This window comes from Vicugna pacos, chromosome 25, assembly GCF_048564905.1.
Source record: "Vicugna pacos chromosome 25, VicPac4, whole genome shotgun sequence".
Classification (NCBI taxonomy): Eukaryota; Metazoa; Chordata; class Mammalia; order Artiodactyla; family Camelidae; genus Vicugna; species Vicugna pacos.
In genome coordinates this window covers 16531124-16555132 of record NC_133011.1, presented here as the reverse complement: position 1 = coordinate 16555132, position 24009 = coordinate 16531124, and the positions used below count along the sequence as shown (strand labels likewise).

The 24009-nt window shown below is 33.7% G+C and overlaps 1 protein-coding gene across 2 annotated transcripts in view; it reads left to right on the top strand.

Annotated features, from left to right (window-relative positions):
* Window positions 1-24009, top strand: part of NUDCD1 (NudC domain containing 1) — a 64943-nt gene that overhangs the window by 17688 nt on the left and 23246 nt on the right. Inside the window, exons 1-7 of one of the 2 annotated variants that reach the window (XM_072949621.1) lie at window positions 4133-4231; window positions 6868-7053; window positions 10002-10182; window positions 12639-12818; window positions 16052-16256; window positions 19764-19908; window positions 23629-23754. In XM_072949621.1, the coding sequence (XP_072805722.1) occupies window positions 4175-4231; window positions 6868-7053; window positions 10002-10182; window positions 12639-12818; window positions 16052-16256; window positions 19764-19908; window positions 23629-23754 (1080 nt within the window). In that variant the 5' untranslated portion in view covers window positions 4133-4174. Of the gene's footprint in view, window positions 1-4132; window positions 4232-6867; window positions 7054-10001; window positions 10183-12638; window positions 12819-16051; window positions 16257-19763; window positions 19909-23628; window positions 23755-24009 lie in introns of those variants that run through there. The other variant, XM_015245534.3, reaches the window with a different exon arrangement.

The window sequence follows — 24009 nt, the reverse complement described above, 5'->3', positions numbered from 1 at the left end:
TTTTCATTTTTCTTTAATCAAATCTTTTTTTTAAATTGAAGTGTAGTTAGATACAATGTGTCGGTTTCTGGTGTACAGCACAATGTCCCAGTCATGTATATATACATATATTCATTTTCATATTCTTTTTCATTAAAGGTTATTACAAGATATTGAATACAGTTCCTTGTGCTATATAGAAGAAATTTGAGGGTTTTTAATCTATTTTTATATATAGTGGCTAACATTTGCAAATCTCAAATTCCCAAATTTATCCTTTCCCACCCCTCGCTTTTGTTTTTAATTGTAATGGCTTTTAAATTTACTTACGAGAATACTTAACTGTTGGTTTTAGATAAATAGCTTTTATTGTTTTAAAGTTGTTTCTTTCAATGTCTGTTTCTATTTAATGTTTCTATTTTACCTGCTGAATTTTATTTCATACCTGTTCAGCACCCACCTGTTGTTAATGATTGTGTACCTTTTTATTAATTTATCCATGTAGTGAATTAAATTGATAGTTATTCCTTAATTTCCTAGTTCCTTAAGTTACTAGAATAATTCTTTTTGGTAAGAGTGTATTATTCTTTTGATACATTTCTAGTTGCTGACATTTAATTTAGAATATTTGTGTTTGTTTTCACAACTTATATTGGTTTTTTATTTTGATTTTTGTTTATATCTGTCAGATTTTGATTAGTTTTGGTGGCTTCCTTGAATTGGAGAGCTTTCTGGAACTGGAATAGTTCAGGATTGGAATGATCTGTTTCTTATATGTTAAATATTCTTCTTGGACCTACTATGTATCCTGTTGTTCTTTTCAATAGTAGTTCTCTAAACACCCATCCAATTTATTCTGCGATAATTGGTTTGTTCAAACTCTGTTTCTAGGGTAATACTGTATGTTTTTTTTCTAGGGAAAATATTGCCATCTTTTCTCACTTTTTCCTTTTTCTGTCTTTCCTTAATCAAACTTTAGAAGAAGCATGTTTGGCGTTGTTTTAGTTTATTTTCTGCTTAATTAATTCAGCTTTTTGTCTTTGGTTTTCAAACTGTATTCCACATCAGAATCACTTGGAGTAATTGGTCAAAACAAAAAGCTAATTTCAGGTTATGGTTCCCAAAGATTCTGATTCAGTTTGACGGGGTTGGTTGTGGTCTGGTGACCCAGTTTTGAGAAACTCTGCACCTATGGTACAGAAAAATACCACACTTATTTCTTATTATTTTTCTGATTAGCAGCAAAGGGAATTGACTTGCTTTTTGAACTGTGTTGGGGCAGGTGAAGAGTATTGACTGCTAGCTACGCATTGGCTTTTTTTTCTTAACAGAAAACAAGTTGTTACAATATCCATTTTATTGACTGATTTCTTTTTCTTTTTCTTTTTTTTTTTAAGTTGGAGGTACACATGCACAGAGCCCAGAGAAGTTCTTTTCTTGTGGCTGATGTACAGAAATGACCATCCTTGTTAATCTGGGCAAAAGACTATTGTGATCAAAGTGAAGGCTACAGGGCCCAAGGAAGGAAATCCGCAAGTTGCCTGACCTTTAGATTTTGTTAGGAGCCGGCAGGTGGCAGCAGTTCAACACACAGGTTTCTAGATGCATTGTAATTCCAAGTCAGTTTAGCTTGTGGTTTACAATCCTTAATTTTAGAGAAATATCACTTGGGAGAGAGTACATGTAGGAAGTAGAAAATTCCAGGAAAGCAAAAAAAAAATTATGTTTAAACTTTTGTTCTTTATCATATCGTCATTTTATTGTGGTATTAGTGCTTAATTTAAAGTAATATGTTCTATTTCTTAATATTTAGGGAATTCATTCTGTCCTAATTTATTTTTCCATTTATCTGAAAAACTCCCTTGTTTCTGCTACTAAAAAAGAGTGTCAACTTGTGATACATCTTTAAACTGCATGTAAAGATCTAGAAGAGAGTTACTGGATTTCCTTTATGAGGCTGTGTCTTAGAGTGACAGGTGACTGACTTGTTGGTCCCGCTCAGTTATATGTCAGGATGTTCTTCTCTAAACCTGAATCTCAGCTTATTTTCTACAGTTGAGTGTATTAATAGGGAGCCAGTGGTTTGCCTAGTTGAAGAAATACAAGAGGAGTTAAGTTCTTGGAACTGTGTGTGCTTAATACGTATTGAAAGCGTTATGGTGCATAGAGACATTACTCAATCAAATTGCAATTAATTTAAAACATCTTTCTTTAAAGATTTAGCAAAAAAAAAAAAAAGAAAGAGGAAATTTTTTTTTCTTCTAAATAAAGTTATTAGTGATGAAAGCCTTTCTCCAGAAAAAGATCACTCCCTTTTAAAAGGGCAAATTTTTAAATGTCAGTGTCTAATAATACTAGTAAGTGGCATCCGTATTTAATTTAGCTTAACCACTTTTTTAAAACTTGAGTAGCATTTTCTATAAATGTACATGTATTTTAGAAAAATACTTTGTTCAAAGCTTGTCTCCTTATAGCTGTAACTAAGAGATCCCCAAACTGTTTTGAGATGTTTTTCATAAACATGTACAGTTTATGTATTACTTATTTGCCATTTATAGTGTCATTTATGTACAATTTGTGGACGTTGAAGTTGTTGTAGTATGTTTTGTTAACTCAGTTATCTAATTTAAGATACTGTATATTACATTGGCCTGAAAGAAAAACTGAATGTAGTAGTTTTGTTCATAGTGGACTTTTTTGGGGGGGGCAGTAGTTATTCTATAAGTTGCCCTGAGTTCTGAAATATAATTTGTTTAGAAACGTGAGAAGTAAGTTTCTTTTCATGAAAGTGTGGAATACAGGAAAGACAAACTTTTGAGATGCGTTTGACCAGGATTTGAAATTTGGTCCTGCCATTTCTAGCAGTGTAGTTCCAGGCAAATTATTAAATCTTTTTGAACAGAGCTCGTTATCTTCTTAGGGAAGGATAGTAATTTCAGCTTCATAGAGTTTGGAATAATTAAATGAGATGGCAAAAAGTCAGAGCACTTATTTAATATAGTACTTGTACATTGTAGTCATTCAGTAAGTGCTCCATTTATCAATGAAATTTTAATTCTTTTGCAATTCAGCTGTGAAATGTTATTTCAGAATGATTTTCAATAGAATGGAAAATAGATTAACTTTTTTGACTGGAAGAAGAAAGTGATTGGGTGGAACCAGGACATTATAGATACTAGTTATGTAAAGCTTTATTATTAGGACACTGTAAAACTGTCAGTGAAGGTTATTCAGACACAATTTAGTACTCTAATTTGATTTACAAAAGAAAATGTTTTATTGTGTACAGTCCATTTAAAATTAAAAGATATTCTTTGAGAATGAGTTTTCAAAAATCGGAAACATTTAGGTTGCTTTCACAAACTATCATTTAACTTTACTGAGATACTTTATGTTTTCTTTTATATTTAATTTAATTTTGGCTTCAAATTCACATATGTGAATATCTTAATCATTCTATTGGATATTGTACTCATTTATCTGATAATTAGATGTCTGGCAGTCTCGGTCATGGGGAACCTTGTATTTAAAAGAAAATGGCTTAAAAGCCATCTTTATAATTGAGTATGAAGTAAGAATAGTGGCTTCCTAATCATGGTTCCCTAGGTTAGACATAGTCAAGGGCATGAAGCGGAGGAGACCACTAGAAACTTTTACTTTGAAACAACTGTTCTGAGCAAGAAGTTCCATTTTATTTTACTTTATTCATATCCTTTAATTATGTATATTATGTGTAAATTACTCAATGTGTTAAGAAGAAAAGTGTATTTTTTTAGTAGTTCTTTTTTTGTTTGTTTTGGGAGGGGTAATTAGTTTATTTATTCATATTTTTTTTAATGGAGGTACTGGGGTTTGAACCTAGGACCTCGTGCATGCTAAGCACGCACTCTACCACTGAGCTATTCCCTGCCCACCAAGCAATATGTTTGAAGCAATAATGGAAAGTTCCTAGTCTCCTCTACTGCCAGTCACACTTTGATCTTACTTTCCTTTCTAATGGTCAGTGCTATTAACAGAATAGCACATGTCTGTCTACACTTTACTCTGTGCTGTCATACCACAATGTTTGTTTCAACATTTATGGATTCATACATATTCTGCATCTTTTTTTTCCAGTTAATATCTTGGAGATCTTTTTATGTCAGTATTATAAATCCACTTCAGTATATTTAACAGTTATTTGGTATTCCAAAGGATGGATATTCCACAGTTAACCATTCCTCTGCCCGTGCTCTCCAGACAAAGATGCCAGGTACACATCTATAGCTGAACACATTGAGTTTATTACTTTCTGCAACAGAGGAGAATGCATACCATGGGGAACTGTAGGGTATCTCAGTAAGATGTTAGAAAGGACTTACTGTAGAATGGGCACACGTTAGATAATTCGGGGGGAGGATTTAAGAAACTGGGGCTTTACTCTGGATTGGATACTGTCAGGAAACTGGACAGTTCCATGGTGGGTATCTTAGTAAGTCTTATTTAGAAGGAGGGAAGAAGACTGGACCAAGGCTCAAGCTGTGATTAGTAATATTGGCCTGGACCGGGGTACTTTTTATGGAATGTTCGTGTTTTATCTGTGTTTGGATATCATTACAGAGTGATGACACTTGGTGTCACAAGTCACATCATGGTGACACAAGTCACACAGTGGCCTTGTCTGATGTTTACATTCTGTGAAATTGTTTATGTTCATCAGGGGAACATCCCTGTTAGTGTCACCAGCTCAGAGCAAAACCAAGGTCTGGCTGATACTACCAGGCTAGCTCTGAGATGTCAGGGGCTGCTTTTTTCTTATGCTAAGACAACTAGGTTGTAGCCTGGTTTTTTTGTGGGTTTTTTTTTTTGTGGGGGCGGGGCACAATTTTTCATTTTCATGGTTAAAGTAAACATTTTTATTATGTGGGTTTTTGTGTATATGTGCAAGTATTCTTATGATATAAATTCCTAGAAGTAGAATTATATTAAAGGATATAGAAAGCATCATACAATTTGATTTATAATAACTGCTGAGATGCCTATACTTATTTCTGTTCCCACCAACAGGGCACCTTAGCCAAGAATAGGCATTAACGCTCTAAATTTTTTTTTCCTGGCTAATGGAGATCTTATTAATTTTATTTATTTATTTATTTATCTGTTTATTTTACTGGTGAGTTTGAACATTTTGGCCTTTTTTTTTTTAAACCATAGTTTTCCTGCTCATATTCTTTTCCCATTTAAAAATTTTGATAATTAATATCTTTCTTGTTGAGTTTTAAGGGTATTTTATATGTTATGGATATTAGTCCTGTGTTATATTTGTGGCAAGTATTTTTACTTACCCATAGGAAAGCTTTCTCCACCCTGAGATGATTAAAACATTATTAATCTAACAAAGTTATTTTACTTTACCCTTTAAAACATTTAGGTTATTAATCTATCAACAATATGGAATATTGTCATGTAATTTTTTTCCAAAAAGATCTCTAGTGTCCCACGACCATTTGTTGACTAGTCTGTTTGACAGTAACTGGAAATACCACATTGTGTTCTAAATGCCTGTGTAGACATTAGCCTGCAGTAGAATTTCTCTTACTTGCCCTCTAGTTAACTAACTAGATTAACTGATACTTTATTCTCTCTGAATAATATACTGACTGAAGACCTCTGTAAGCTTAATGTCTATTGCTGGTAGGCTACTAAGTACTATGCTGTTACAGTTCGGTTTCTGCTAGTTGAATTTTACATCACTAATACTCAGGTTTGGTCATTCTAAAAACTTTATGCCAGCTGTGTTGTTGCATTTTCATTATTTAATTCATTATTATGTAAATCAGTAAAATATGAGTACAAACAGAAGGAAAGGTGCCATTTCAAAGAAAGCAAAATTGTATGCTTTAGAAAGAAATAGTGGGTCAGTTAAAACTTGAGGCTAGAAAGGACATAGTTTACTTAAATTTGATTAATATATGCATATATTAATATAAACAGATGTAGGCGCAGGGAATGAAATACATGAATCAGGGATTATTTTTGTCCTGCAGGAAAACCTGTTAACTGAAAACCAAAACAATAATAAAAAATTGAATTGAATACAGTTTGGTGTATGAGAGGGAGTTTATTTTCTAATTTGTAGACCTTTATATGGTTTCTTGTAAAACATTTTAATAATGCAGTCCATATTATAGCTTTGTATTGTAAGGACATATACACAATAAAAATGTGTTAAAAACTCAAGTTGTTAATTGCCTAATGTAGCATTTCCATACCACAGGAATGTCTGTGTAGGCATTTAGAACATGATATGGTATTTCCAATTAGTTAAAAAAATACTGATCATTCACTTTAAAGTTGAAAAGAATGAAGGCTAGATTACTGCATTGTATTAGTTATCTATTCTTGTACAACTTACTTCAAAACTTAGTGACTTGAAACAATAAACATTTGGCATCTCACACAGTTTCAGTGAGAAGCCAGAGAGTGGCTTAGCTGGGTGGTTCTGTCTTAGTTTCTCAAGAGATAGTAGCCAAGATGACAGCCATGACTGCAGTGATCTGAAGGCTTGATGAGGGCAGAAGGGTACACTCCCAAAATGATTTACTCACAGGGTGCTGCATATTGTCAGGAGCCCTCAGTTCCTCCTCATGTGGGTCTACCATGTGTGGTCTATCAGAAAGAGCAAGATCGAAGATGTAGTCTTTTAAGACCAAGTCTGAGAGGTCACAGACCATCACTTCTGCCGTATTTTATTTCTTAGAAGTGTGTCAGTAGGATAGCTCATACTCAAAGGTGGGGGAATTAGGCACCTACTCTTGAAGAGGAGAGTAACCACTATACTGCAGATATTTATTCTGTGTGTGTATTGGTCAAGGAGAGGGAGGGATTCATTTATGTTCATCTTTTTAGGACACTGCCTTAGGAAAACCACGAGAGGTGTTTCGACTTCCTACAGGTTTGACAACATACGACAATCGCCTTTGTGCGTCCATCCATTTCACGTCTCCTACCTGGGTTACCTTGTCAGATGGAACTGGAAGATTGTATCTTATTGGAACAGGTGAACGTGGAAACAGTGCTTCTGAAAAATGGGAGGTGAGTTTTTGTTTTTTTTTTTTTTGACTTATGCAAAATCTGGAAAGTATATAAATTAGATCTTAATGATTTTGAAATAACACTTTTTTAGGGATTGTTTGTGTTTTTTTTAATAATACGTAGTGTTGTAGGTATCTTTAAAATTAAATTATAGAAAGTATACCTTTTACAAAACCGGTATTTTAGTCATTCCTGTTTTTAGCTGGAGTCAGTGCGGTTGTCAAGAATTGCATTCGTTTTCCAGTGAATTCAGCCAGATTCTTGTCGAGTGCTTATAAAACAGTACACTAAGCGTTGACATTCCTGCCGCTGCCTTCTTGAAGATGTGGCCACAAAATTACCTTGGCCTCTTTTCTTCTCTCTTCTTGTTATATTTTCTTGTATGTTTATGCACCCAGTATACTTCCACTGTGCCACTCTGGCTAAACTGGTCAAGTAGAAAGTGTACCATGGTATTCCCTACTCAGAAAAATATACTGAAGCATAAGTAACTATAGTTACGTACCAATCTCTAAGATGCCATTTTTACTTCAGTTTTTTAGAAACAACATAGAAAACTTAAGTCTGAGGGGCAGGTAGGATTTTAATAGTGATAAATATGGAATTAATTTCTCTAGAGCCATAGTTTTTGGAAGTAGACAAGAATGACAGTGAGTTGTGCTTAGTAAGTACAATGTGATATTGCTTCTAGCTAAATCTCAGCAGGGGGCCTTTAGTTCTGGGTAGCTAAAGAGATATGAATTTAATATTTTACATCTGATAAAATGTTTTTATCAGATCAACAGGTGCCTACAAAGACCAGACTTTAGTTATTTGAGAAAAACCAAAAAGGCCTTAGTGATTTCCCGTTCTTAATAAGTTACACTAAACGCTATACTATCAAATCATAGTATGTTCAAAAAACTAAACAAAAAATTACCACAACAATAGCCTGTGTATACGGGGCCTTTGTAGTCACTGTTTGAAATATTCATTGAGTATTGTGACATTTTCAGCTCTGGCCTCCAGTAATAACTTTTTTTTTCTTTTTTTGTTTACTGAGGCAACATGGTATATAGTGCAGCTACCTTAGATAGTTGAAAGGAATTTAGAGAATGATGGGCAGGAGAGATATGAATGAGAATTTATCTCTTATCAAGCTGTGTGGCTTCTGTTGGCTTTCAGTAGGAAGAAGCACCCTGACCCTGTTCACCTTCAGCTTAAAAATAACACCACGTGTTCTGCCAGAAGGATGTGGACATTCATATGGGTTTAAAATTCATTTGGTTTCTGCTATGCGTATCCCCTTGGCACATACGGGCCTTCAATAATATTTTTTAAAATCAATTAAAAATGTAAATCTATTCCATGTCCTCTTCAGTATATATATATACTGCTGTAATGAAATCAGCCCTCCCTGGGGGGGTGAGGGAAGTGGGGAAGGGGTGGGACTTGGGCATTAACTGAGATGGAAGGGGTACTGTGGAATACTGGTCACTCTGAGAGAAATAACTCAGCAGGGTTTTGGGACTTAGGGGGAATTGGTGTAAGAGAGGAAGCTAAAGGTGGGAGTGATTGGCGGCATGGTAGGGCATGAGGGGTCCCAGCTAGTGTAGTGGTGGCGCCTGAAATATAGAAAGAGAAATAAGACAAGGAAGACTGCCTGTTTCCAAATGTGTGACCTCTAATATGATGGGGGTGCTGTGTATCAACAACTCACAGTCGATTTGCTAGCCTTGTTCAGAAGCCTGGAAACTTCAGCCTAACAATTTTTAGAAGTCCAGATGTCTGCACTTCTGGTCTCATTCCAGTCTGTTTCACTCATGGGAGAGAAAGAAGAGGAGGAAACAGTAAACTGGCTGTTTGTACTTGACCAAACTTACCATTTTTACTTCCTCCCTTTCTATTTCTCCTTGTCCCCCAAACAAAAAGCAAAACCCAGTCAACCAACTAAAAACCTATTTACCATCTGTTTTGAGTATTTGAGGGTTTTTTCCGCCCCTGCTTATGGAAGACTTTAGAATGGATTCCAAAGGTCTTCTGTTTGAATAATTTTGGCAGAGTTGCTCAAACACAAAGGGAAATTGATGGCATTAAAGCACACTTTTCTTTATAAGGCTTTCAGGTAAGACCCGATATTGAAGGAATTCCAGATACAAGTTTAGAAAGAAAGAGCGAAGTTTTGTTTCTTAGTTAGATTTTTTGCAACTATTTTTTTTCTTTGATTTGAAAAGCCTGTTTAATCAATCTTAAAACCTCTCCCATTTAATATTTACTCTAATAAAAATATAGTAGTCTTTTAGATTATAAGATTTTGTGTCTCTGCATGATGCTTTGATATGCTTTTTTTAAAGCAGCTTCAGTATTTAAATAGAGTTGGTGGAGTTATACCTTTTAATTGTAAATGGGCTCTTTTGTTTTTGAAAATTAAGAAAGTCTTTGTGATTTGTTCTCCAATTCCTTTGACTCTTACCTTTGTAAATTTCTGGAAAACAAATAACTAAATAGGAATAAAGCATACACACACACACACACGTGCATGCACACACACACACACACACACACGTACAGTGTTACACTATACAGAAACTAAGAGGAAGAAAGCAAAAATAAATCAGATATGAGAATGTCCTCTGTTGGAGCACTCTTTTCACTTGACAGTTCTTTTCTAGAAGATTGCTTTTAGTTCCCTTTCTCCTTTAGCTGCTGTTTGGACGCCCTGTTCTCTCTGTTTTTAAGCTAAGAGTACTGAGCAGTTTTCTCTGTTAAACAGGTATTTTCTAAAAGTTCTTTCTTCAAGGAATATGATTGAAATTTGCAAGCTTTAAGGGTTTTTTTCATTTTTGTACCCTTGTAGTAAGTAATATCCAGATTATTTGTTGGATTGACAGAATTCTATGTATGCCCTCTGTGCTGTATGCATTCATGTAGTACATTTTTGTGAGTGTCATCTTTTTTCTTTTTTGTAGATAATGTTTAATGAAGAGCTTGGGAACCCTTTTATCATAATTCACAGTATCTCATTGCTGAAAGCCGAGGAACATTCAGTAGCTACCCTGCTTCTTCGAATAGAGAGAGAGGAATTGGATATGAAAGGAAGTGGTTTCTGTGTTTCCTTGGAGTGGGTCACTATCAGTAAGAAAAATGAAGGTAAAACATAACAAAATTCTGATCTCTCTGTAGTGGTTGCTGTAATTCAGTAGGTTTTGAAATGCAGAACTATTCCTGTAAGTGCTGTTTGCTTTTTCTTAGGCGTTGTGCTATGATTCTAGTACCTGCCACCCAGTGGAATGAATAAAGATAGTTTCTTCTTAGGTATGGATTGTAAAAACGAAATAAAATAATGTGCTTCCACAGTCAGATATGCCTTTTTTTATAAAATGATACACTATTATATAATTTTGGAAGAATTTAAAGTGTATATTTTTAATATACAAAAATATCTTAGTATATGTGTGTGTGTATATACATATATATATACACACACATACATACATGTGCACAAGATTTGTTCTTTGAAATTTTTCATGTAATTTGTTTGCCTTTCTTCCCAGTGTTGTAGTTTTATCTCTAGAGGAACACAGTAACTTAAAACTTTGGATTAGGTGTTGGAAACTCTGTAAAGGGCTAGACTGTAACCAACCATATGACTAATATCACAGTTACTCAAGTGTGATGTTCTGGTGCAAAAGCAGTCATAGACAATACATAAGTGCATGAGTATAGCTGTGTTCCGGTAATTATTTATGAACACTGATGTGAATTTTTTAGAATTTTTACATGTAATTAAATTTTTTACTTTATTTTTTTGAACCATTTAAAAATACAAAATTCATTCTTTGGCTCATAGGTCATAGTTTGCAAATCCCTGCTTTAGATAAATAAAAGCTTTGATTCTTTAATTAAGGTAAATAACTCAGCATCTCACAGGAGAAACTGTCATGCCTGTTCCTCCTCTTTGCTGAGACATTCTGTGACAGCTTTAGCTCTGTCCACAGTGCACAGTGCCACTCTGCTCTAGTCCCTCACTTCCCTTCCCTTCATCTTCCTTTGTTTAACTCAACTGGACAGATATGTTTGGACTCACCTTTTTTTCTCCTCCCGTAATTTTAATTATTGTAATTGTAGAAACATTCTTTTTGTGGTTCGCTTTAACTTTCTTTTCTTAATATCGCAGTTCCTTTTTCCTCCAAATTACTAATTATTTTACTTTTTATTTTCTAAGGAACGTAACAGAGCAGTGTTGTATTTCTAAACTGTGTTGAGTGGAACATCTGATAAATTATATTTTGTGGGCAAGCAAGTTTGAAAATGTGGGCACACAATATCCCCACTGAACATTAAGCATATTAAAGTTTCTTAAAGTTTTGAGTAAAAAGGAAAATTTAATTTTGACCCAGCATTTCCCTCCTCATTTAGCCATGGAATTCACTTCAGACCTACTATTTTCTGTCCCACACACACTGGGAAAAACCACCCAATAAAATATTCAGTGTTTAAGTTTGGGTCTTTAGAGGCTGGTAGGGCTCTGCCTTGCATGTACCTGTGGAGGAAAATTAAGAGTTTTTAGTTCATTCATGAAATGGAAAGTCTATTCTTAAATATATATGAAATGAATGTGTGAATACAGGTGAAGATTTAGAGAAAAAACAGTGACAGACGTTTTAGAACAGATTGTATTATTATGTATAATATGACATTGAGTTATGATTTTGACTACTTAGTGTGAAGCTTTCAGGTACCACCACTGTAATAGAGTAACAATATAAGTAAAGGTACGGACTCAACTAAAATGTTTGGGTACTTTTTAAAGCCAAAAATAACTTCGTTTTTATAGAATAAATTCAGTTAGTTTATCAGAAACTTTTAGGACACAGTTAATTGTTCATATCTTTAAAATTCTCAGTACCTTTATTTATGTTTGATTATACTAGGTAGATAGATCTACATCTGAATTATATAAAAATAATTTCTACCATAAACATATTTCATTTTAAGAAAACCCCTTATCAGTAGATAGAACAGGCAGAAATTAGTCCACACCACACTTTTTCCATTATCATCAATTCTTGGCTCTTTTCAGAAGATACCTAGTCATACTGGTTGAGAAAGTAGACAGGCTGTGGTCAAGGGACAGGTAGGCTTTTTTCAGAAGTTAGTATTTCAGGTGAGTAAGTCACTTCTGTGATTTAGAGCTCTGCTATCCAGTAGAAATTTTTCCAAAATGGACAGGTTTATATTGTGGCCACTCAGTATGATAGCAGAATGTGTGACTTTTGAGCACTTGGAGGGTGGCTAGTGTGACTGAGGAATTCAATTTCAAATTTTACTTAATTTTAATTAAATAGCTATTTGTGGCTAATGCACGTTGAACACCACAATCTACAGCAAATTTCATCAGACTTAGTATCTTAAAATGGGGATTTATTTATAGAAAATTAGTTGAAAATTTTTTTATCCTTATTAAAAAAGGTATTTAACAGTGTGCTCTTTAATAGTACATTTAAAATATTTAAATTAGAATTAATATACAAATATTTTCAAATATTTTTATAGTACAGTTTTATTTGTAATTTTTCATCCTAAAATGCTTTATTTTCTTACAGGTGAAAAATATGAAATTACTAAGCATGATGTTCTCCATGGAAAGTCAGTGCCACATTATGCTGCTATTGAGTCTGATGGCAATGGTCTAATGATTGTCTCCTACAAGTCCTTCACATTTGTTCAGGTTGGTCAGGATCTTGAAGAAAGTGGGGATGAAAACATGTCGGAGAAAATCAAAGGTAATTTTACTTTGAATCTCCTCAGAGAGCTCCTGTGTATTTATATTCACATGTATATGTATATATCTGGTTTGTCCTCCCAGATGAGTTATGAGTTTTACCAGGTCAAGACATGTGCTTAATTTTTCTTTATTTTCCTTTATATTTCCCTGAACAGTTGTTTATAAATACTTCTGTAATTAGCAAAAATATTTTTTAAAAATCTATGTATTAGCTTACCTGATTAGATATTTAATAAATACTTATTGAATGAATAAACAAATACTAATGTCTGTTGTTGGTGTCTGGAAAGCCAGCATATTAGTGTTGTAGGTAATACTTTAAAAAAAAATAAGCTAACCTCTGTTCACTCTAGGTATACTAATGATATATTCTTACCTTTAATATAAACTGAAAGGAAGGAAGAGAGGAAGGGACAAAGGAACTGTTTTAGAATGAGTAGAGTAAAAAGTTCTTTCAGAAGAAATTTATATTTACATACAAAGAGTAAGTTAAAATAAAAAATTCAAGGACATTTCTCTATAATCATTACTGTTCCTATTTCTGATGTTTATAGCCAGAGAACAGTATATTTTACTTAACAGAGGTTTTCACAGTATTGAACAATTATACATACTACTCTTTGCATCAACCTTTTTTATTACTTTAACTTAATTATTTAAAATAAAAATTAATTTCACTGTTTTATGTATGTATTGCTTTTAAAAAATGAATCCTGTGAAAAATATTTTAAAATACTAATGTAATAAATATTTTAAAAATATTTTCTCCAGGTTTATAAACATTATAACTCTAAATAATAGAGTTGTGCTTGGTGGCCTTTTAGCCTCTTAACAGCTTGGTTTCCTCACATGTGATGCTTTTTATGAGATCTTTTTCTGAATAAGTTGTACTGTTCTGTCTGTTGTTAACTCTCCTAGAGCTTAGCCAGAGCAGCGATTCATATCGCTAGACCACATGCCCTTTGAACTCCTTTGGTGAAAGAATGCCTTAATCCTTGGAACTTAGTCTGCCTAGTAGCGAGGGCCATGTGGTTCTAAGACAGATGTGCAGCCTAGTTGGGACACATTATGTGGTTACTAACCACTGGTCCATTGTTCCTCGTGCTGACATCTCACATCATGTTTTGAATTCCTCCTGAATTCATTCTTCCCTTTTAATGTAAACCCCAAGGCCCTTCCATTTTTTGTTTTCCTTCTAATAAACAGCCCTTAATTTCTTGTGCCCACTTTCTCTTATTCCGGAAATTTACATAAATTATTATGTAATAACTTACCTTATTATAGAAATTTCTTCTGTATTTGTTTTATCACAGGACTTTCACAATAAGAAAAGAGAAGTGTAAATTTTTAAAAATTATGGATAGTTTGTTAATTAGTGTTTTCTTTTAAACACTTCTGAATATATATATTGGTTTCATTTTCTGTAAGCTTCAAGAAGACTGATACTATCTAGTGCCTATTTGATATTGTCATGACATTATAAATAATGACATTTTCTTTTAAAGACCTAACGCACTCTTTAGAGATATAGAAAGGTACTCAAAGCTGCCAACAATGGGAAGAATTATTTAGGTGATTGTGTAATTTTGATGGAGACAGGATTAAAAAAATTCTGACTTTCCCTTTAGTTTACTTCCATGGACTTTATTTATACTAAAAGCTCATGTGACTTTACAGACTCCTCCCACCCCCATATTTGGCAGAAATTGATTATTATATATAAACTGCCTTGTTAACATTTGTAGGAGACAACAGATGAGTAAAACAATTTACTTATCTAAGGGAGCTTATAGTACCAGTCTTTTAAGCTATATGTCACGCTTTTTCAGTAAGTTTACATATTTGGGGGGGGGTACTTAGGTTTGTTTGTTTATTTAATGGTGGTACTAAGGATTGAGCCCAGGACCTTATGCATGCTAAGCACAGGACTCTACCACTGAGCTACATCCTCCCCACTTCAATAAGTTTATAGTAAAAGTACTTACTTCTAAAGGCAAAAGGTAGAGGATCTGAGAGGCTGCTTAAAGGAATGTGATACAAATTAGACCCCGAAGTAACAATATTATCCTAAAAATTCATAATTATTTCTATATTACCATATTTTCTAAAAGAAAAATTTTAACATCAGGTAAAAGTGACCCTTCCAGAACATATACCATACTTACGCTGTATCTTTGAGTATATCAAGTACCCCCCAAGTTTTTGCATAAAACCACACAAAAATAAAAATAATAGCAATGCAAGTCAGTTTATGATATATTTAGATAATGAAATTGATATTAAATGTTTTTCATGCATTAACTAATTTAGGTATCAGTAGTCAGTCCTAAGAGGCATGTAATAATTCTGTTATCCTATTTTACAGATTAGGAAAATGAGGATTAGTGGTACCACAATTATTAAATAGTTGGATCCAGGATTCAGATCCAGGACTAGCCAACTCTAGAGCACTAGTTCCTAACAGCTGTTACATTCCTTTCTGATGAATGGGTGCACAGACTAATGTTTACAGATGCCACTAAGCAAATATTTATTCATTTTGCATTTAAGCCCTGTTTTCTTATTTCCATGGTTATATGCGTGTAAAGGTGTTTCTTCAGTAGATAGCTTTTTAGGAGACAGGCTGAAAAGTTAGAAGAAGTGGTGAAGGGAGGATTCTTTTATTGGGAACTTAGACAATATATAGTAACAGCCCTTGAATTTCTTATGAAATTGCTTCCATGTTGTTAAGTAAAATAGCCAATACCTTTGTAAGGAAGATATATCTTTTATTTTTGTGTAGATGTATATCCTACCAAATAATAATAGTCTCCTGTATCACAAGAGTTAGTACCTTGGCAACACTGGCAAATCAAGTCTTTGAAAGTTTCAGACGGGAGTTTATGACATACTTGATATTCTTTTGAACTAGGAATCCGCTGTGTGTAACAGGAGGAGGAGAGTAGGAATACTAGGAGGCTGGGAGAGAAGGAATGGGATTAAAGGGCTGCTATGGTTTGCATTTTGTGAATATGTATCTCCCAGAGCATTAGGTAAGCCTGGAACAGGAAAATGTCAAGTGCAATTGCTGCAACTCTTTGAGTGAAAATTCCCCAGAGATCTGTGTGTCTGTTTATAATTATTGTTTTGTGAGATCATTAGAAAATATGCTAAGATAGGTGTTCTAATCTCTGACTTTGTATGTTCTAGTCTGATTTTTTATTATATAAGGCACTTTTCTTTTCCCAATAGAACCTCTGTATTATTGGCAACAGACTGAAGATGATTTGACTGTAACTATACGGCTTCCAGACGACAGTACTAAGGAAGACATTCAAGTACAGTTTTTGCCTGACCATGTCAACATTGTGCTGAAGGGTCAGAGGTTTTTGGAAGGAAATCTTTATTCATCTATTGATCATGAAAGCAGTACATGGATAATTAAAGAGAATAATAGGTATTTGTATATTATAGTTTTAGTTATATTTAAAATTTTACTTTTTATCATTTTACTTTTTTCTTTTTTTTTTTTTTTCATTCCTTTCTATAGTGGTTACATCGTAGGTGAGTACTACAACAGGTCCATCAGTGTTGCTGATTATTTTTAAGATAGATTAAAAATGGAATTACTCTGTCAAAGAGCACCACTGTAGTTAAGATTAAAGATACTAGTATAGTTATTTGCATAAATGGCAGTGCTTTTCATTACCAGCTCTGGATACAATAATAACAGTAACAATAATAACAATAAATAGGAGAAAATGGTTATTTAAATTTGTACTTTTTAATAGAAATAATTTTTTAATTAACTTTAATTTACTAACTAGATAATATACTCCTATGCTTTAAGATTTAAGATCTATAAAAATGTACATAGTGAAGAATCTCCCTTTGACCCAGGCCCTGCAGTCACCCATCCCCTCACCCCCTACAACCACTGTTACTAGTTTCCTTCCACAGATGTTTTATGTATATTCAAGCAGCATATACTTTTTTCCTTTTTTAACAAAAAAGTTTTTAACACATACCATACACAATTACACAACTTGCTTTTGTTGACTTTCAACAATAAATCTTGGAGATCTTTCCATAAAGAAAAATGACTTTTTTAACCCTCTTTTATACCTTCATAGTATTTTGCCCTGTTAATTGCATCCTCATTTTTTAAAAAATTGATCCTCTGTTGTTGGACATTTAGATTGTTTCTAATCTTTTGCTACAGTGAATAGCTTTACTATACATATAACTTACTTATCTACAAATTATAATAAATATGTACTTATATGTAATTGTACTATAATTATATATAAACAATTTCACATGTGAAGGAATATATATGAAGGATAAATACAGGTAGAATAATTAATATGTCTGGAAATTGTGGAGAGTAGGTATTTTTCTTATGTAAATTAGCCGTATTATAATTAAATTATTAATTACATTAAAAAGGTTAAGTGTGTTATAAAACTATAATCCTCTTCCCAACTACTATTCTTCTTTGTAAATGTTTTGTTTCAGATACTTCATTCCCTAATCATTTGGGTTAATAAAATTACTCTTTCATTTTAGATCAAGTCTTAGTAATTATTGAATTCAGTGATGGTTAATGAATGGTATTAGGCACTTAACTTTAAAAATGGTCAAATTTTGTCAGAAATGGATTAAAATTAGATATTTTTATTAATATAATTCTTGATTAGTAATATTTGACCCATGTGAGCCTTGATATGAGTCTAAATCCTGCAAGTCTAAGAAATATATATCTAATTCAAAAAAAACTTTAAGCTTTAAATCAAGCAGATATCCTGAATTCATTTTATTAATGGAGAAATATGGTGATTTGGTTATACTTTTTAATATATTATTTCAAAAACCCAATGTCTGAAAGATTCTTTTAAAAATATTTTATATTTCCATATATTCTATTTGAACATATTTTGCTAGTTGTTTATGAGATTTGAGAGATAACATTTATAAACTGGCAAACCATCTAGAACATACTGTTAAATATATGTCATGGAGTAGTAACATAGCCAAGGTTTTGGAGAATAGCTGGACCTCATGCAGAGTTTCAGCATTTAACACATGAACATAGACCAGTATTATCTTACCATTAAATTTGAGGTGCTTGATTACTATTTTGTGTTACAAAAGACAATTGGAGCAATGTGTAGGTGGTGGGTGTCATTGGTTTAAAAACACATGATTCTTTTGTACTTGATTATATTATTCATTCATTTTCAAATAGTTAATGGCCCCTCTTACTTTGGAAGGATCTGCTAACTAGTTTATTATGTAAGGGGTTATATGTTCCCTTTTGCTTGGATAGTAGGATGATACTAGTTAAAAATGTAGAAATACATTGGCTAAAAAGTTCACATTGACAAGATATGCAAATATATTGATAGTCCAGAAATTGTTTATAACTGAGATTATATGAACTCTAGGTGGCAACTGACCAAGAATAATATTTATACATTCTGATCACTGGGTACAAGTTCTTTAATAGTTATTTACGTACATTTTTTTCAGAGAGGTAGAATAGTACAGTAGTGAAGAACATGGACTTGGAGCCAGGCTGCTTTATTAGCTTGTGACCTTGGCAAGTTATTTAACCTCTCAGTGCCTTTTTTTCCTTGTAAAATGGAGATGATAATAGTACTTTGTGGTGAGCAATAAATGAGTTAAAACATGTAAAGTGCTTAAGATAGCACCTGGAATATGGTGAGCATTAGTTAAGTATAAACTGCTGTCATTATTTTTATGATTAGCATTATTATCTTTATCATCATCAACATTCAAGATTAGCTTTCTCCTTAGAAAATATAACTAAATTTGGTCATTATCGGTGTGGTGGTAATTTTTAATGCTAATGCAGGAACTCATTACATAAGAAAGATATTATTTTGTACAGTCTCTTAAAATAAGTAGTTCTAGAAAATTTTAAAGTGCTGTAATTAATTCCTGAGATGGTGATAATAGCCTTGAAAAAGAATAGCTGGTAAGTTTGCATGCTCTATTTGATAATAATGATAATAGTTATTATTGTGTTCTTGTAATTGTTTCCTAGCAGTTGTGTTCCAGGGCATGGGTTAGTATGGCACACGTGTACCAGAGCTGGCACATGGAGAAGGTTGCTTTGCTGTGAGACAGCTACAACCACCCCCTTTCCTCTGTATTATCGGCACAGCCTGCTTACCTGGATTTCCTTTCCTTTTCAAGACGCACATGGGCACCTCCCTATCCCATGTCCACAGTCTCCCCAGACTCAGCTCTCTCTGCCTTTCCTGCTGCCTCTGTCCTTAATCTTAGGGTCCCCTAATGGGTGCATTTGTGTTTCATGGCTTAGATGTACAGAATTAGATTTTAAGTAAATTGATAGAGACTATATTAACCACTTTTTTCCCGTCATTACCAAAGATTATCTAAAAAAATTATCTAATCTCTCCATTTCTTTCCAATACTTTACAATCTGTATTTTTAAAATTATCAATTGTATTGTTTAACCTGCCTGGTCCTTTAGATCGATAATCAAATATTATGGTGACTAGTTTGTGAAAATGAAGGTAATTGTTGGCTCTAAGCACAAAGAGGCACCTTTAGTTACAGGCCTTTTTGTGCCCAGCCCCATTACCACCACCATTCCCCTGGGAATGCTCATAGATTCATGGTGCTTGCTTTTCTGTTACTCAAGATTGGTAACTCACAGCACACCTGAATTACAGTGTAGTCTTACTCTTTCTAGTAATGCCAGTGGTACTTTCTTGCTTATTAAATCTATATTCTTTACCCTTGGGTTATAGGTTTTCCATCATATGCAAAACTAAGATGAACACGATTTTTGGTGAAACATCCTCTGGACACCAGAGGGGTAATTTCTATGAAAGATTCTTCTGTCTAGTATTGGTTGTATAATTTGTATAGTTGCTTAAGGTAACATTACTTTTCTCATTTAAACTTCTAGCTTAGAGATTTCCTTGATTAAGAAGAATGAAGGACTGACATGGCCAGAGTTAGTGGTTGGTGACAAACAAGGAGAATTTATAAGAGACTCAGCCCAATGTGCTGCAATAGCTGAAAGGTTGATGCATCTGACCTCTGAAGAACTGGTAAGCAAATGTAGTAGTAGTGTGACTTCCCAAGGACAGGGAAGATTGTATGTGTGAATTATACCATGTTTTTCAAACATTATTTTGCTTTCCTAATATAAAAGACAGTTTAGGTACTACTGACTATTGTTTGAATATGGCTTAAAATTCTAGTGTTTATTCCTTATACTATATGAATATATACGTGTGTGTGGGCATGTTGTATATATAGGGTGGGTGTAATGTATGCATATAAATGTATCTCTCTTAGTACATTATTTGTAGAGATAGATAAAGATACATAGTTGACACTTTGAACAATGCAGTGGTTAGGGCACCAACCCTCACATAGTCCAGACTGTGTATAACTTTCCAGTTGGTCCTCTGTGTCCACAGTTCCACATCCTTGGATTTAATCAGCTGCTTATTATGTATCTCTGTATGTATATTTTAAGTGGACCCATGTTGTTCAGACCCATGTTGTTCAAGGGTCAAGGTATATGAAAAAATGCTCAGTATCGCTAATTATCAGAGAAATGCAAATTAAAACTATAGTGAATTGTCATCTCACACCAGTCAGAATGGCCATCATTAAAAAGTCCACAAATGATAAGTGCTGGAGAGGGTGTGGAGAAAAGGGAACCCTCCTACACAGTTGGTGGGAATGTAGTTTGGTGCAGCCATTACGGAAAACTGGAGATTCCTTAAAAAAACTAAAAATAGACTTACCCGGACATACATTCAGAGAGAACGCTAATTCAAAAAGATACATGCACCCCAATGTTCACAGCAGCACTATCTACAATAGCTAAGACATGGAAACAACCTAAATGTCCATTGACAGATGACTCGATAAAGAAGTTGTGGTATATTTATATATACGATAGAATAGTACTGAGCTATAAAAAAGAATAAAATAATGCCACTTGTTACAACATGGATGGACCTGGAGATCATCATTCTAAGTGAAGTAAGCCAGAAAGAGAAAAATACCGTACGATATCACTTATATCTGGAATCTTAAAAAAAAAAAAAAAAGACACAAATGAACTCATTTACAAAACAGAAACAGACTCACCTGGCTGAAGAACTTTATCATTTGTTGTAATGTAGTTCTGCTGAATAAATTCTCTCAGCTTTTGTCTGCAGACATAAATATCTTCCTTCTTTTAAAGCTGTTTTTGTTAAGTATTTTAAGTCAATGTTGACAGGGTTTTTTTTTTTTCCATTCAGAACTTCAGATATACTCCATTGTTTTCTGACCTGTGTAGTTTCTGATGAGAAGTCAGCTATCAGTTGTATCTTTGTTCCTTTGTAATGTGATTTTTCCCTCCTCTGACCACTTTATTTTTTTTAACATTTTTTTTGATTTATAATCATTTTACAATGTTGTGTCAAATTCCAGGGTTCAGCACAATTTTTCAGTCATTCATGGACATATACACACTCATTGTCACATTTTTTTCTCTGTGAGTTATCATAACATTTTGTGTATATTTCCCTGTGCTATACAGTGTAATCTTGTTTATCTAATCTACAATTTTGAAATCCCAGTCTATCCCTTCCCACCCTCTACCCCCCTGGTAACCACAAGTCTGTATTCTCTGTCCATGAGTCTATTTCTGTCCTGTATTTATGCTTTGTTTTTGTTTGTTTGTTTTTGTTTTTTAGATTCCACATATGAGCGATCTCATATGGTATTTTTCTTTCTCTTTCTGGCTTACTTCACTTAGAATGACTTTCTCCAGGAGCATCCATGTTGCTGCAAATGGTGTTACGTTGTTGGTTTTTATGGCTGAGTAGTATTCCATTGTATAAATATACCACTCTTCTTTATCCAGTCATCCGTTGATGGACATTTAGGCTGTTTCCATGTTTTGGCTATTATAAATAGTGCTGCTATGAACATGGGGGTGCAAGTGTCATCCTGAAGTAGGGTTCCTTCTGGATATATGCCTAGGAGTGGGATTCCTGGGTCATATGGTAAGTCTATTCCTAGTCTTTTGAGGAATCTCCACACTGTTTTCCATAGTGGCTGCACCAAACTGCATTCCCACCAGCAGTGTAGGAGGGTTCCCCTTTCTCCACAGCCTCTCCAGCATTTGTCATTTGTGGATTTTTGAATGACAGCCATTCTGACTGGTGTGAGGTGATACCTCATTGTAGTTTTGATTTGCATTTCTCTGATAATTAGTGATATTGAGCATTTTTTCATGTGCTTTTTGATCATTTGTATGTCTTCCTTGGAGAATTGCTTGTTTAGGTCTTCTGCCCATTTTTGGATTGGGTTGTTTATTTTTTTCTTATTGAGTCGCATGAGCTGCTTATATATTTTGGAGATCAAGCCTTTGTCGGTTTCATTTGCAAAAATTTTCTCCCATTCCGTAGGTTGTCTTCTTGTTTTATTTCTGGTTTCCTTTGCTCTGCAGAAGCTTGTAAGTTTCATTCGGTCCCATTTGTTTATTCTTGCTTTTATTTCTTCTAGGAGAAAATTTTTGAAATGTATGTCAGATAATGTTTTGCCTATGTTTTCCTCTAGGAGGTTTATTGTATCTTGTCTTATGTTTAAGTCTTTAATCCATTTTGAGTTGATTTTTGTATATGGTGTAAGGGTGTGTTCTAGCTTCATTGTTTTACATGCTGCTGTCCAGTTTTCCCAACACCATTTGCTGAAGAGACTGTCTTTATTCCACTGTATATTCTTGCCTCCTTTGTCGAAGATGAGTTGACCAAAAGTTTGTGGGTTCATTTCTGGGCTCTCTATTCTGTTCCATTGGTCTGTATGTCTGTTTTGGTACCAATACCATGCTGTCTTGATGACTGTAGCTCTATAGTATTGTCTGAAGTCTGGGAGAGTTATTCCTCCAGCCTCTTTCTTTCTCTTCAGTAATGCTTTAGCAATTCTAGGTCTTTGATGGTTCCATATAAGTTTTATTATGATTTGTTCTAGTTCTGTGAAATATGTCCTGGGTAATTGGATAGGGATTGCATTAAATCTGTAGATTGCCTTGGGCAGTGTGACCATTTTAACAATATTGATTCTTCCAATCCAAGAGCATGGACTCTGACCACTTTTAAGATTTTATAAGAGAATAATTTTATTTTTCTCATTTTCAGCAATAATTTATAATGTGACTTGCTATGTGTGTGGGTTTTTTTTTTTTAATGATATGCTTGGGGCTCTCTGATCTTTAATTGATAAGATTATAGTTTTCAACAATTTCTTAAAATGCTTTTATTTCTCCAAAATTTTTTCCACTCTTCTTGCTTCCTTCCAAATACTCATGTTACACCATTTGTTCCACAGGTCACTGGGGTTCTTATTTTTTGTGTGTGTTTTTATTTTTTGTCGTCTTTGTGCTTCATTTTAGATAAACTCTTACTATTTTAGATGAACTGTAACATTTTAGATAGACTCAAGCTCACTGCTCTTTTCTTTTGCAGTGTCTCATCAGCTGTCAATCCCATCTATTTTGTTTTTTGTTTCGTATACTGTATTTTCATATCTAGAATTTCAGTTTAGTTTTTTTCTTTATATCTCTGAGAATATAGGACATGTTTATAATATCTATTTTAATAGCCTTTTCTGCTGATCCCATCATTCTGTCATTTTTATGCCTGTTTTTGTTAATTAAGTGTTTATTGGTCAGGAGCCTGAAATTTAGTACTATTGCTGTAATCTTAATGTCTTTAAATATGAAGAAATTCATTCTCTTATTGTTTATTTTTTTCTGGTCTAAGAATCCAAACCCAGATAAAGAAAAACCTCCTTGTAATGCTCAAGAGTTAGAAGAATGTGATATTTTCTTTGAAGAGAGTTCCAGTTTATGCAGATTTGATGGCAGTACATTAAAAACTACTCATGTGGTAAGTTCTTGATAATATTTCTAAAAATTTGTGAATAAATAATTATTCAGATGAGATGATAATTGATGGACCAAAACACATATTTTGCAGACAGCTTGGCTGTGATATAAATCTCATTGCTCCCTAAGGAAGCCATCTTTTCATAACATCACCCCTAATAAAACAGTGTTGTATTGTTTTGGTGCTACTGCAGATTGGTATGTTTCAGTGGGCTTTCTTTTCTGTGCAGATTTTTTATATATAGTTGTACCTGTA